Source organism: Oratosquilla oratoria, chromosome 42 (assembly GCF_046742065.1).
Source record: "Oratosquilla oratoria isolate Oo_2021 chromosome 42, ASM4674206v1, whole genome shotgun sequence".
Lineage (NCBI taxonomy): Eukaryota > Metazoa > Arthropoda > Malacostraca > Stomatopoda > Squillidae > Oratosquilla > Oratosquilla oratoria.
The window spans coordinates 5,942,913-5,957,284 of NC_134818.1; the positions used below are offsets into that span (position 1 = coordinate 5,942,913).

The 14,372-nt window shown below is 39.6% G+C and overlaps 1 protein-coding gene across 1 annotated transcript in view; it reads right to left on the reverse strand.

Moving 5' to 3' along the window:
- LOC143021532 (uncharacterized) overlaps positions 1-11,151 on the reverse strand; it is an 11,422-nt gene extending 271 nt beyond the window's left edge. The window contains exons 1-2 of the mRNA XM_076179132.1: positions 10,948-11,151; positions 2,777-3,447 (exon numbers count right to left, since the gene is read on the reverse strand). Coding sequence (XP_076035247.1) covers positions 2,777-3,447; positions 10,948-11,151 — 875 coding nt within the window. The remainder of the gene's footprint in view (positions 1-2,776; positions 3,448-10,947) is intronic.
- Positions 11,152-14,372: the final 3,221 nt, after the last annotated feature.

The window sequence follows — 14,372 nt, forward strand, 5'->3', positions numbered from 1 at the left end:
GAAATAATGCAAAATGTAAGAATATCACTTTCAAAGAGAATCTGAAAATAATATACATATATATTTATAAATGCATGTCTTTAATGCAATGGTGATTTTGATTTATTCCATACATAATGTGTAATTCTGTATGTATGCGCAAACAACTTTAAATCATGCCAGAAAATTATTTTCAATGGATAATTGTCAACACGATGAAGCGATAGTATTTTTTTTTTTTTTTTCAGGAGACTTTCAATGCCACATTGGTGGCAAGCCTGAAGAGGTCAATCCAAGAAGTGTGAAGACAACGATAGAAATGAGCAAGGAGTATGTGGTAATCCTATTGATAATAAAATGTAAAGTAGCTTTAAGCAGAAAATGAATTATTTGAAACAATTTGAATTTGAGATTTCAAACGAAATAAATTATAATATTATAACTTGACCGATTCCGAAGACAATTTTCACTTCAAGAGACATCGAAAAGGTGAAGAAAAGGAAGTGTAATAATAGGAAACTAACGAAGTAGGTTACTTTCTACTTTTGGTTTCTCGGTAAGAGAAATGGAAAATGATGGGAGCCGTCCTTAGTTGGAACGAGAGTCTGTGCGGATCTTTGGCGTCTAACCTAACCACACGGAGAGCTTATAGGTACGAGTTCTTGGGACCAGCAATTATATAACGAGGAGACTACTTTGCTCCGCTAACTGATTCGGACGCTTCGACACGCAGTTCGAAGCGTCCTCAATAACCAACAAAATTTTACTTATTAACAAAGGCAGATTCGCCGACATTAGAGAATTAAGTTTATAAATTGCCTTATGTTATTAAACCAATAGCTTAATTGATTGTTTAAGTTTTGGCGCAAATCGGATCCGAGTAACAATCAAATTAAATCATCGGCAGAGGAAAGAGAACTCGTGGTCCAGAATTAAATATTGCAATCAAATACATTAACAATGATCATAAATAAAAGATGATAAGTGCATAGACCTAACATTAGAAAAAGGCTTAGTGGCAACCCAAAACATAAAATTTGCACGATATTTTTGCTGAAGTAAAGATACCAGGAAAAAAAATTCCTTGGTATATGAATCACACATGTTCTCGCAAATAGCAAATCTGAAAGCATAGGGGTGTTTTTATATGGCGCCTTTGATATATACCTGGCAAATGTAAAGCATCGAGGCTGTAAGGATCGTATCTATCATGTGTGAGCAGAACGAGAAAATGTTTACCTCTCTATTTAGTCACTGTTAAACGTCTTTTCCTGTCAGACATGTTCAACTATGCTAGATGGCACCGTTGTGGACAGGAATTGAAAAAGATTATAGTCGCCCCCTTATCTAAATTTTCTCAGATTTTCCAAGTTACGTTTTCTTTTTCTTCTCTGTATACATATATATATATATATATATATATATTATATATATATATATATGTATACATATATTATATATACATATATATAAATATATACGTATATGTATATATATATATATATATATATATATATATATATATATATATATATATATATATATATATCATCCCAATTCATAAAAAGGGGTCAAACAAGAACAAATAATTACAAATGCTTACTATGCATTTTGTACAAAGTATATATGAGAATATTGTCTATATAGTTATATCTACAATAAATTAATAGAGTCCTCTAAGCACCTATGACAGACGGTGTGGGACAGGAGAAGCATCAAACTGAATACATAACTGAAAGTGTACAAGGTTGTTATAATAACTTATATATATAGGGTTGATGAAAGGGTATTAGGATGGTTTGGACAAATGGAAAGAATGAGTGAAGAAAGATTAGTAAAAGAAGTGTGGAAGGCAGAGGTGGAAGGAGTGAATATGAGGGCGCGTCCTAGGATTAGATGGATGGATGGGGTGAAAGGGGCATTACAAAAGAGAGGAATGTCTGTGGAAGAAGGACGGGAGAGGGCAGAAGATAGGGGTGAATGGAGAGGGGTTGTGTATAGATGATGCTATGATGCATGAGGGGGAGTGGGTGGGGTGTGGGGAGGTATGTGTGAGAAGAAAATTTGACGCAGCCCAAAGGGATTTCTCCCCGTCGTCTCCTTTTCTGTATGAGGGGACGGAGAGGGGGGGTCGCCGAATTTATGAAGCGGCCTTGCTGTGGATGTGCTGTGTCTTGCGACACTGCTTCTGACCCAGGGCAGTGGACAGGATGCAGGGATGACCCGTCATCCAGGAGGTGCCAAGATAAGAGGGAGGGTGGAGGGGAGTGGAATATATAGGAAATGGAATGGGTGGGAGTGGTTTCTATGCCTTTTTTCTTTTTGGCTACACCCCATGTAGGGGGGAAAAGCCTTTGGTATATGTATGTATATATATATATATACACATATGTGTGTGTATTATATATATAATGTGTATATATACATACATATATATATATATATATATATATATATAGATATATATATATTTGGAGAGTGAGAACAGTCTAACTCTGGGTGGATTACAAACAATTGATGTAGCATAACCATGGATAATTAATATTACATTTCAATTGTAAGCGGAGGACGAAAGGTAGACTGTTTGAAGACATACTGTGAAAAAGAAGGGTAGACTGTTTGAAGACATACTGTGAAAAGATCAAAGCAAGGGTGAGCAAAGACTAAAGAAAATTATGGTCAAAGACGAAGACTGACTAGAAATTGTTGGCCTGTTTGATAAGATAGATATGTACAGAATAGGTATATCCCAGAGAAAGTAGTGGAAAAGGTGGAGGATCAATGGATGTTACCTTACCCAAGAAGAGGGTTTGGAGGGTATCGGGACAAAGGCGGATGAGACCCAGGCAAGGGTCCGTCCACAGATGGCCGCGACGCCTCAAGTGCACCGATGGCGTAAGGAGGCCCCGGCTTAAAACCGGGGTCAGGAGGACCCAGGGGGCCGAAGGGAGGTGCTCCGAACCCCCCGTGGGCGACAGGAGGAAGAGCGGGTACTTGGGGGGGCCTCGGGCGGCGGTACCGGGCGCTGGAAGAACTAGAGTCTTTTCTTCCTTCTTCTTCCACTTCTTCTCTTTCCGCAGGTGCATCGTCAAAACCATAGGGTGAGGGTTCAGGGGAGTAGGTCGAGGTGCGATAGGTGGGCAAGACGGGTTCCACTGATTCGACCTCCACCTCAGGACCTGCTGTGCCTTCCCTGCGGTGATGACCGTAGCCCTTGTTGTTGCACCGCGTGATGTACTCCTTCTCGAACTTGACGGTTGTGACCGTCACTTGGCCGATGCCCGTAACTGTGAAGAAGATGGTTCTGTGGCGCTTGATCGTCTTGGTGAAGAACATCGGGCGGACCTTAGTCTCCACCTGAGTCAGTCTGGGCTTGAGGACCTGGGTTATGAACACCGGGTACCGCACAGTCGTGTAGCGCGTCTCCTTTACCGTCTTGATCTGCGGCTGCGGGTTCCTCACCTCCACCTGTAAATTGCGGACGAGTTAGTATGAAGCCTCAGTTCCTAAAATATACGATCAATTTCCAAAAACAATTCTAGAGGATGTGATTTTGTGTGTGTATAGGAGGCAGCGTGTGGGAGTACCTGTTTGTCGTCCAAACAATGGGACAAAAAACCGTGACAACGTGTAGCCGCATTAACCCTTCTCCAGCTCTGAGGATCATATTTGGCACGACCGACCCCAGGAAGTCTTCTTCAAGCGTCTCCCGGCCTCCTTTACTCAGGGTCATCTCTCTCTCTCTCTCAGAGATTATTCTATGACCAGGATCGTCGTCAGGGAAGAGAGGCACAGGGATGTAGCACCTAACCAAACGTACAGTGCTAAGACAGGTTTTTTGTACTATCAGTTACTTCCTGGTAATATCAACTACATCCTCATTTGAAACATTGCAACAGTACTGTCCTATGATCCTCTGCAGACTTTGTGACCATGTCATTATATATATATATATTTTGCGAAGTTGCCCATTACATCTATTTCATCATTTATGTAATGTAAGAACATTACTAGCGGCAGAACCGAGCCTTGTGCTACCCCAGTATAGCCTATCAATTTTAACTTGAGCCTTTAGGCGCTTCTGCCACATCACTCTCCTTAGAGGAGATCGCTATTTGTGTGTGTGTTTATGTGTATGCATGTGCACATATATATATATACATATATGAGAAATTCGCTAGTAAACAGCAACATCAATCAGACAATCTCCATGACAGTCGCACAGAGGATTCGAACCCGCTGCTTCTGGACCCAAGAGAGGCTTCATAACGTAACGTAAAGACCCACAATGAAGGAAACTCCCTCAGACCCATAATTTCCCAAATTCCTACCCCCTCTTATAGCGTAGCTAAAACTTTGCATGATATAATTTATCCTTATATCCCTAATACTTATTCTTTAAAATCTAGCATCGTTGTATGCTGCTAGTTTATTTTCAAACGTACCTGTGCTTAGGACTATTAACATCATTCTGGAATATGTTTATGAACACGCAGATTTCCCCCCTCCAACCATCCCGAGGCACATAATGGAAGAGATGCTGAAAATCTGCACTACTGAGGCCCCCTTTAAATGTCCGGAGTGAAAGTTGTATGTCCAGCACGACGGGATAGCGATGGGCTCCCCCCTGGGAGTACTCGTTGCCCAAGCGTTCATGTCGGCAGTAGAGGAAGCAGTCTTTCAGGATGGCGTTATCAAACCATCAATTTACTACAGATACATCGACGACATCTTTGTGTGCACACAATCAGAAGCCCTTCTCGAGGAATTAAGACTGCGCCTCCAGGAGGAATCCGGACTTAGCTTTACGACTGAACTGAACAAGGATGGCAAACTCCCTTTCCTTGATGTTTTAGTTGACTCTTCATCCGGGGAATTTGCCACGAGTGTGTACAGGAAACCTACTAACTCTGAAAAATGTTTGAACTATAAAAGTGAGTGCCCGACAAATTATAAAACCAGTGTGATTAGAGCGTATGTCCGTAGGGCTATCAAAGTTTGTTCTTCTTGGCAGGCCCTACATATAGAACTGCAGCACATTCGCCAGATTCTTGTAAATAATGGTTTCCCTAACAGTGAATTTGATTCCATTTGTAATAAAATGATGTGTGACCACCTTTCCCCCAAACATCCTCTAAGCCCCAATTCATTAACATCTACTATCATAACATCTTCACCAAGGGTTACAAAAAAGATGAGAAAATCATAAAAGATATCATCACTAAAAACTGCCACCCAGTTTCTAAAGAGAAGGAAATCCGCGTGGTTGTATTCTACTCCAACCCAAAAACTAGCTCATTGGTAATAAAAAACAACTTGAATAGTAATACTGAGACCATGTCTAAAACCAACATAGTGTACGAATTTAAATGTCTTACCGGGGACTGTGTAACCCGCGATTCATCATATGTTGGTCATACTAGATGTAGTCTCAGTAGGAGAATATCAATGCACTTGCAAAACGAGGCTATTAAACATCACTTAAAGAAATATCATAACCAAACAGCCACCCGTGAATGCCTAGTTAAGAACACCAGGATTATAGCAAGCAATAGGGATGCACATAAACTTAAACTTTTAGAAGCTATGTTTATAAGGGAATATAGCCCTATAATAAATATCCAAAGCAACATGATTTCCATCAATGCAGTGAAGCCACCACCACCCGTGACCACACCCTATGTCAATACGCCCCAACCCGTCTCCACCTCCTCCCACCCACTTCATCCATCCTCCCCCAACCGACCTCACAACCCCCAACCCCCCTCTCCTCGACCCTCTCCTTCCCGACATAATGAGCATTCAACCCCTCCCACTACCCCTTCCCCCACTACCCCTTCCACCACCCAAACCGGCTAGGTTCGCATATATAAGTCACCAACCGACGATTCCCTTCATCATTTCTTTGGACCTTTAATTTTGTAAGTAGTGGTCCCCAATGGCCATGTATCGAGATAGGATTTGAATTATTGCTGATTTATTGATATCTATTTCTATAATTGTGAATTTTTGTTTAGGTTAACACCTTTTTTTCTTTGTTTCTGTATGTCGGTAATATTCGTGTTACAGATATTCCTGAAGATGTCTCTTTGCAGACGAAACGTTGAATAAATGAATCATTTTGGCAACTTGGTTTATGACCACCCTCCAAATGGCAGAGTATTGGTTAGAAAGCTGGAAAATACCCATAAGAAGATTAACAACCTCCTTAATGCTGTCGACTTTAACAACACATGCATATATATATATATATTTATATATATATATATATATATATATATATATATATACATACATATATATATATATACACGTAGAGGATAGGAGGGAGGGATGAGGGTGGAGGGGAGTGGAATATATGGGAAATTAAATGGGTGGGAGTGGTTTCTATGCTTTTTTCTTCCTGGCTAACCCCCGTGTAGGAGGAGAAAGCCTTTGGTATATGTATGTATGTATATATACATATATATATACATATATATATATATACATATATGTATATATATAGACATATAATATATATACATATATACACATACATACATAAATGAGTGTGTGTGTGTATGTCGGTGTGTGTGTCTGCGTATGCCTCTGTGTGTGTCTATGTAAGCCTGTGTATGTGTGTGCGCGTGTGCGTATGCATGCGTGTGTGTGTGTGTGTGTGCGCACGCGCGTATGTGCATGCATGCGTGTGTGTGTGTGTATGCGTATGCGTGTATGTGTTTACTAATTGTAATTACTTAATTGCAGTATAGAGGGAAGGAGTAACGCTCGTGGGGTCCCGTCTCCTATTCTGTATTTATTTATCTTTTATCATACCGAAACTCAAATTCACGTACAGTTCTAACATCATCTATATTTTTCATTTACAATTATCATATTTAGATCTAAACTCATGTATTGTTTGATTTTGGGCTGTATCACCTAATTTATTCCACATATTCATGTATCTATATGGAAAAGTGTATTTCTTCACATCCTTTTGAATGTGGTCTTTCTTAATTTGCTCCCATGACCTCTTAAAGCCTTCCCCCATCTTTAGTCAGGAGATCTCCTATGTCAGTGCAGTCTATCACCTTTAGTGACCTGAATACTGTAATCATATCACCCTTTTCTCTTCGATCTTTCAATTTTGACAGACCCATTGCTTTTAGTCTTTCCTCATTTGGTTTGTCTGCCAGGCTAAGGCTCAGTTTGGTTGCGGCCCTTTGTATTCTCTCAATCTTGCTTATACCCTTCACTCTGTGTGGGGACCATACCACTTACGCATATTCCAGTCTCGGAAGGATCGGGGTTTCGATGAGTTTTTTTTTTCTTTTTATCATCTCTTCATCCACAGAGCGAAACGCCACTTTCACCTTCTAGAGTAATCCGTATGTCTCTCCCACAATCCTCCTGATATATCTGTCAGGTGACAGGTTGTCTTTTATCAACACTCCCAAATCTTTCTCCTCTTTTGCTTTAGTAGTGGGTTCACTTCCCAAGAAATAGTTTAAAAATGGTCTTTTGCTACTTTTGCCCACTTCCAGTATTTTGCAGTTTTAGGTACTGAACTTCATTTCCCATTCTTAACTCCATGCAAACATAGTGTCTAGATCTCTTTGCAATAGTCTACCTTCCTCCTTATTTTTCACTCTTCGCATGGTTTTTGCGTCATCTGCAAATATGCTGGCATAGTTTGTTGTTCCTTCCATTATGTCACTGACTTAGACAAGAAACATTATTGGTGCAAGCACTGAGCCTTGTGGAACTACGCTCGTTACTGCTCTTTATCGTGACATCTTTTACTATTGTCCTCATTTATCTTTCTTTAAAAAATATATATATATTTCATCCATTCTAGTAGTTTGCCTTTCAGTCCTTCCCAGGTGCTTCAATTTTCACATAAGTCGACCGTGAGGTGCTTCATCAATTTTTTTTCTAGGTCGAGGTACACACAGTCCACCCATCCCACTCTCTCTTGTTGTGTATCAATCACTCTCGAGTAAAAAGTTTGACACACACGACCTTCCAGATATGAAGCCAAAGTGACTCTATAAAAAAATGTCTATCTTTTCAAGATAGTTGGTCCATCGATCTTTCACAATCCTTTCACATATTTTCACTACTGTTCTGGTTAGTGATACCAGCCTAATAATCTAGTGGTGTCTCCTTGTTTCCACCTTTTTTGAATTGGCACTACATTCGCCCTTTTCCAATAAAGCGGCACAGTACCTTAATTCAATGAACATGTAATAACACTGTGAATCTTGTCCGTTAGTTGTTCCCTACTTTAAGTATCCAGCTTGAGATCCCGTCAGGTCCTAAAGCTTTTATCACATCAAATGATCCCAAAAGACTGACCACTTTCCTTACTCCTACATTTATATCTTCTAAATTGTTTTTTCTCCCCTCACTTTTCTAAAAATAAAAATCGCTTTTGAGGATCGATTGGAAACTTTCATTTATTATTTCTGCCTGAACTGAGGCCTCTTCAAATGCCTCACCACCCGCTCTTATCTTAGTGATTACTTCTCTGTGTCTCAATATACCATTTATAATCCTAGTAAACAGCTTCAGTTCATCTTTGCATTTATCTACTACACCTCTTTCAAATTTGCATTCTTCCTCCCTGCAAATTCTTGTACAGTCATTTCTAGCTTGTCTGTAAGCTTATTTTATCTTATTGCTTCTTCCCATCCTCTATTTTCCCCCAAACCTTATCTCTGGCCTTTTTTGCAGTCTCACATTTTTTTTTATTAAACCAGTCCTGTCTCTGTTTATTCCTTCTACTAGTGTTTGGCACATTTTTGTTCACTCCCCAGTTGTAAATGTCAAGAAAGATTTCCCATTTCTTCCTTATTCCCGTCGTATTCATGAATTCCTCCCTGTTTGCTTCTTCAAAGAATTTTTCAACCCTAATTAATCTGTCACCTAAAATTGAGTCTCCCTTGTTTATGTGATTCATTCATTAGTTCTATTTCCTCATCTTCCAACTGAAGTTCAATTGTTACTTGGTCACTTTTTCCTACGGGACAAAGGTAGTTCAATGAGCTGATTATATCTGGCTTTTTGGTTAGTAACAGATTTGATCTTTTGAGATGTCAGCTTCTCTTACCCGGGTCACTTCATTTACCCATTGGGTCATTGTATTCTCTATTGCTATACTTAACAGGATATTTCCCCAGTAATCTTCTTTGTCGCTTGCTTCCCATCCCTCCTAGTTGACCTTACTGCAATTGAAATTTCCAATAAGGACTATATTGTTACTTTTTTTAATGAAAAGAACTCTATCCAATAACATTTCACGATATTCAGCTTCACTCTAAGCTCTTATCTTGGGGTGACATATGCCACCATGAAATCTCTCTTATTCTGCCCTTTAGTACTAATTTTTAGGCGAATTGCTTCATCCTTGTCTTCACTCAGATTCGCTTCCTCCACATGTATGTCACTAATTACCATAAACATTACCCCTCCACCCAATTTATCTTCTCTGTCTCTTTTCCAGAAGGTGTATCTATTGTCACCTAACTGTAGGTATTTTTTGGGGGTGGGGGGTGGGGTGGGGAGGGGGATTTGTTTCTACAAGACAAAGTATCAGACTCATTTTTTCTTAGGTAGTCATTTATCTCCAGCCTAGCCGATGGTAAACCATGAACATTAGCATATGCTACTCTAAGTTTCCTTGTGGTGCTCCCTTTGCAATACTTTTTTTTCACGGTTTCCTCACATTCTGATTGACAACTCAAAAAAAGTCATCCTATGGCAGAGTATCCAATTTGTAACTTATATTTTTCTCCGAATTTATTACGTGCACTACAATGATCAAGTTTTTAATGGTTGAAATAATTTTTTCGGTGTGAAACCTTAAAAATCTGCCATTATTATTGTAAATACAAAAAAAAAAAAAAAAAAGGCAACACTGATATAAACAAACTAAAATTAATTTTGATCTTTTTTTGTTTCCTATCATGAGTGACTTCGGAGATGAAGACCACTATTTTCCCTCCTGACTCTCTCCATAAGTTGGAATCAGCAATGTTTTGCCTCTTCTGTGACCCTGAATAGCTCTGCTTCCCCCCTGTCCATCCATTCAACTGACAAGTGTTTTCATCTTGCTTTTGCCTGCAAAAGGTTTCGCGACGCCGTCGTCACCCCCGTCGCGTCGTGGGGGGGGGGGGAGAATCACGATTTTCCCTTCCTGTATTTACCTCTTTGTATCTCACGGAAAGGGGAGCTGCGCTCGTGGTGTCCCGTCTCTCTATCTCGCAGTGTCTAAGTGTGTGTGTGCGTGTGTGTATGTGATTCACCTTGGTCTTTGGATCACGTGTTGGAATCGTGATCGATAGCTATTTCCCTCGCGGAAGAGAGCTCAGAGCTCGTATGGTCGATCTATGGGTAATGCTTTGACCTTACACGCACACACCCCCAACTCCCCACCCACGAGAGTTGGAGTCACGACTCGAAGCGCAGCGATACTGAAAGTATTTTCACCCCTGGGCAGGATTCGAACCCGGACCGCCGTAGTGACAGTTTGGGACTCTACCAACCGCGCCATCGAGTCGTGTGTGTGTGTGTGTGTGTGTGTGTGTGTGTGTGTGTGTGTGTGTGTGTGTGTGTGTGTGTGTGTGTGTGTGTGTGTGTGTGTGTGTGTGTGTGTGTGTGTGTGTGTGTGTGTGTCTACTTGTAAACGGGAAGGGAGTTATGTTCTAAGGGACCTACATTTTGTTCTCCAATGATCCTACAACTTGTATATGGAGATTAAATTCCAAGCAAAAAAGAATGCGACTCTAGTCGTAGGAATATCAATGAACTCCCCTAGAATATTTTCAGTATGCACTAAAGACTTAAAAATACAGGGGAAGGGTTGATTGTTATAGTGTAAATCATCGAGCTTTCAACAACAATACTGCCAATTATTTACGTAGACCAGAAAAACAATATGGAATTCTAATTTAATCTGAAACAATGACATATCTAACTTACATCGTTTACGACTTCCGCCTTTCTGTCCTTGTAGACCGTCTTGAATTTGGTGATGGTTTGCGGGTAACATTGCGGCTTGTATCCTCTTGCTCTATAGCCATAACTATCACCTCCAGATCCAGTTCCTCCTCCGTGTCCTTCTCTACCTTGTCCTCCATCCCTGCCTTCAGCCAGATCTTCCCTGGCTTCACTCACTTCCACCATCAGTAGGAGGAGCGTCACCGAGAGCAGCAGACTGTCGGTAAAAGAAGAAACAAAGCTGCATTATTATTATCATTGGAGTAAAGCGTTCCTCGTACTGTCATCACTTACTAATAGAAATAACAATGTCAATATATTACTGCCAGATATCACCCACGTGCTGCTAATTAGGGCTGTATTGTTTTGGGGTACCTTTCCATGGTGGTATGAGAATCTTGATTTTCTACATGTATACATTTATGCATGTATACATATATATGGATATATATATATATATATATATATATATATATATATATATATATATATATATATATACACACACTAAGGAAGTTCCATTAGTAATGCTGCCTCTTTTTTTTTTTCTTTTTTTCTTTTTCTTTACTCATAACTCAAAAAGTTGAAGAGCTACGAAGACGTAAGTGGTACTATCAAAATGAACGGACATTTTTGCTCCGGAATATATTTCTCCACGTAATCACCTCCCACCACTTCTGAATATACTTTGGCCAGCGATGAGCGAGGAGGAGGGCCTGTGTATGGCCATCCGGAGCGCGGTTTGTCACCCACATCTCTGTCGCCAATCCGTAATCGACGATTCCATCTCCTAACCTTGATGACATCAACTGCCTCTGGTCCGTAAACGTCCACTAAGCGCCAGTGAATGTCGACTGGTTCCACTTCTGCGTGAAGGAACTCCATGGCGCATCTCTGCTTCTGGTGCATCAAGCACATCCATGGCAGGGCTTAATTTATCAGACTGTCACACCGTCAATATGTGCAACAGAGAGATGGGAATTTCAGGTTATGAGCGCGAAGCTTCATTCATTAGAATAATGCCATAAACAATCACCTCGAAGTCCCTTGGTGCGGATAAAAAAAAAATAGGAGGCTTTACTTTTGGAACACCCCTCATATATACATATACTCGTATACATATACATGCATACTTATATACATATATGAATGTATTTATATACATGTATACACATATAAACGTATGTACTATCGCCAGAACTTATAACTGTTACAGCTGTGTTGAGTTCCCAGATCCGGCTCGGACAGGTAATGACCTTCTTGCCTTGAAAGGTGTCTGGCCTAAACGAGGCAGTAGCCCAAACGAGGTAATTAACGCCGGCGATGGTTAGACTCGCTATTGAGGTCATTCGTTTGTAATAAAGAATTACAATCCAACTTGTTCAATGTGTGAAAGTGCACATAATATATTACCCCTACAGTAATGTAAAATTAAACTGTATTGTTACATGTATAATACATCAAATACACCCAATTGAGTTGTTCACCATGTTCAAAAATAAAGATTGATGACTAAGTGAATTCAGCGATGAAATAAATATGTGTTGTGTACCTTGTACTATATATTGATTGTATTGATATTGTGATATTGTAATAATGTCACATTATGTATGTGTTATATAACCTTGTATTGGTTGCATTGATATATTGTTGTAAAGATTGATGACTAAGTGAATTCAGCGATGAAATAAATATGTGTTATGTACCTTGTACTATATATTGATTGTATTGATATTGTGATATTGTAATGATGTCACATTATGTATGTGTTATATAACCTTGTATTGGTTGCATTGATAAATTGTTGTAAATGTATACACTGGGAGACATTATGATACTACGCAGATTGTGTGGAGATGTGATAGCAGAGGGGGAAGATACACGTCAGCGAAATGCGTTTACGTCGTTCAAGCATTTATGTAAGTTAATTATGTAAACAAAATACATTTTGGGGAATCACAGATCAGAAAATTATTGTGACATTGTGAAAGATCTACTGACTTCATACAAAACCTTGGGGTGTAATATTAGCCTAAAATTCACTTCTCTGACTCTCACTTTGACTTTTTTTCTTCCTACTCCTCATGGAATCAGTGACGAGCGCGGGGAGCGGTTCCACCACGATATTTTGAACTTGGAAACTCGGTACCACCAATGAAAACGGAGCCCTTCTATTCTAGCTGATTACCGTTCACTTAGAAGAGACATTCCAGAGCCCAAATACTCGTATAGCCGAAAATTAATTATTACTATGTTCTAAAGCCCATTATATTAGTGATATCATCCCGATGTGTTAATTCATTAAAGACGCACGGTTGTTATAACATGATACTGTGATATCACAGGGAAACCATGTCAGATATGGAATTTGAATTTTTTTTAACTTTGCGTTAAAAAACACCATTAAATTCACTAATTCGATTTTTGGGGGGAGAAAAGGCAACTTTCTTTTTGTTGACCAGTGTTATCTTTTTCTTTTCTTTGTGTCCCTTTTCTGATCCCCTCGCCTTTTCCCCATTGTCATTTCTGTCACATACTCCCATAAAATCATATGTGGATTGGTTCTCTGTTATTGCAAACATGTATCGGTTTTCTTTATTATTCAGCATTCGAATTGATGTTTGATTTACTTATTGTTTAGTATGTGGATTATTATATGTGAGCGTGTAAATTGAAATCTACTTCAGTGTCAAAGTAACCATGGAATTAATCCTAATGCAACCAGAATGAGAACTAACTCTTTTCCATTTACCATTGCGTTGACTTCTTGTTCGAAAGCGAAGACAAAGCTTTTGACAAAAATGACGAGAATAAAGTCGATGACAGTGCAGACAGCCGGGGACAGATGGCCAACATTTCCTACTTCTTCTTCTTCTTCTCCTTTTGTACTCCTGATTTCTTGTGAAAACACCGTCTGTACTGTAGACTTAGGTGTCTTTTCGAGTCCTGGGAGGAGTTCCTCACGTGGGTCCTGGGGCGGAAGTTAGGGAAAGTTAGAGTCGTTATCCGTTTTATTGACATTTCTAAATGCATGCACACACATATACATACATACATACATTAATACATACATACATGCATACATACATACATATATACATATATTTCGACTGTGTAAGTTACAGTCCTCTTCAGTATTACAGAATGAGAGGAGGATACCATACTTATATAGCACTCTCTTACTAAAAGAGGGACAGGGGAAGGACTAAAAGACGCCTATCCTTTCCTCTAATGGGAGGTAGCCAAAAAACAAAGGCATAAAAACCAATCCCACTCATTCCATTCCCTCCACCCTCTTCCTTTCCTCTTATCTTGGCACCTCCTGGATGACGGATCATCTCTGCTTTACAAAATAAGAAATAAAAAATTACAAAGACCTTGGCATATATACGTATCACATTGATTAA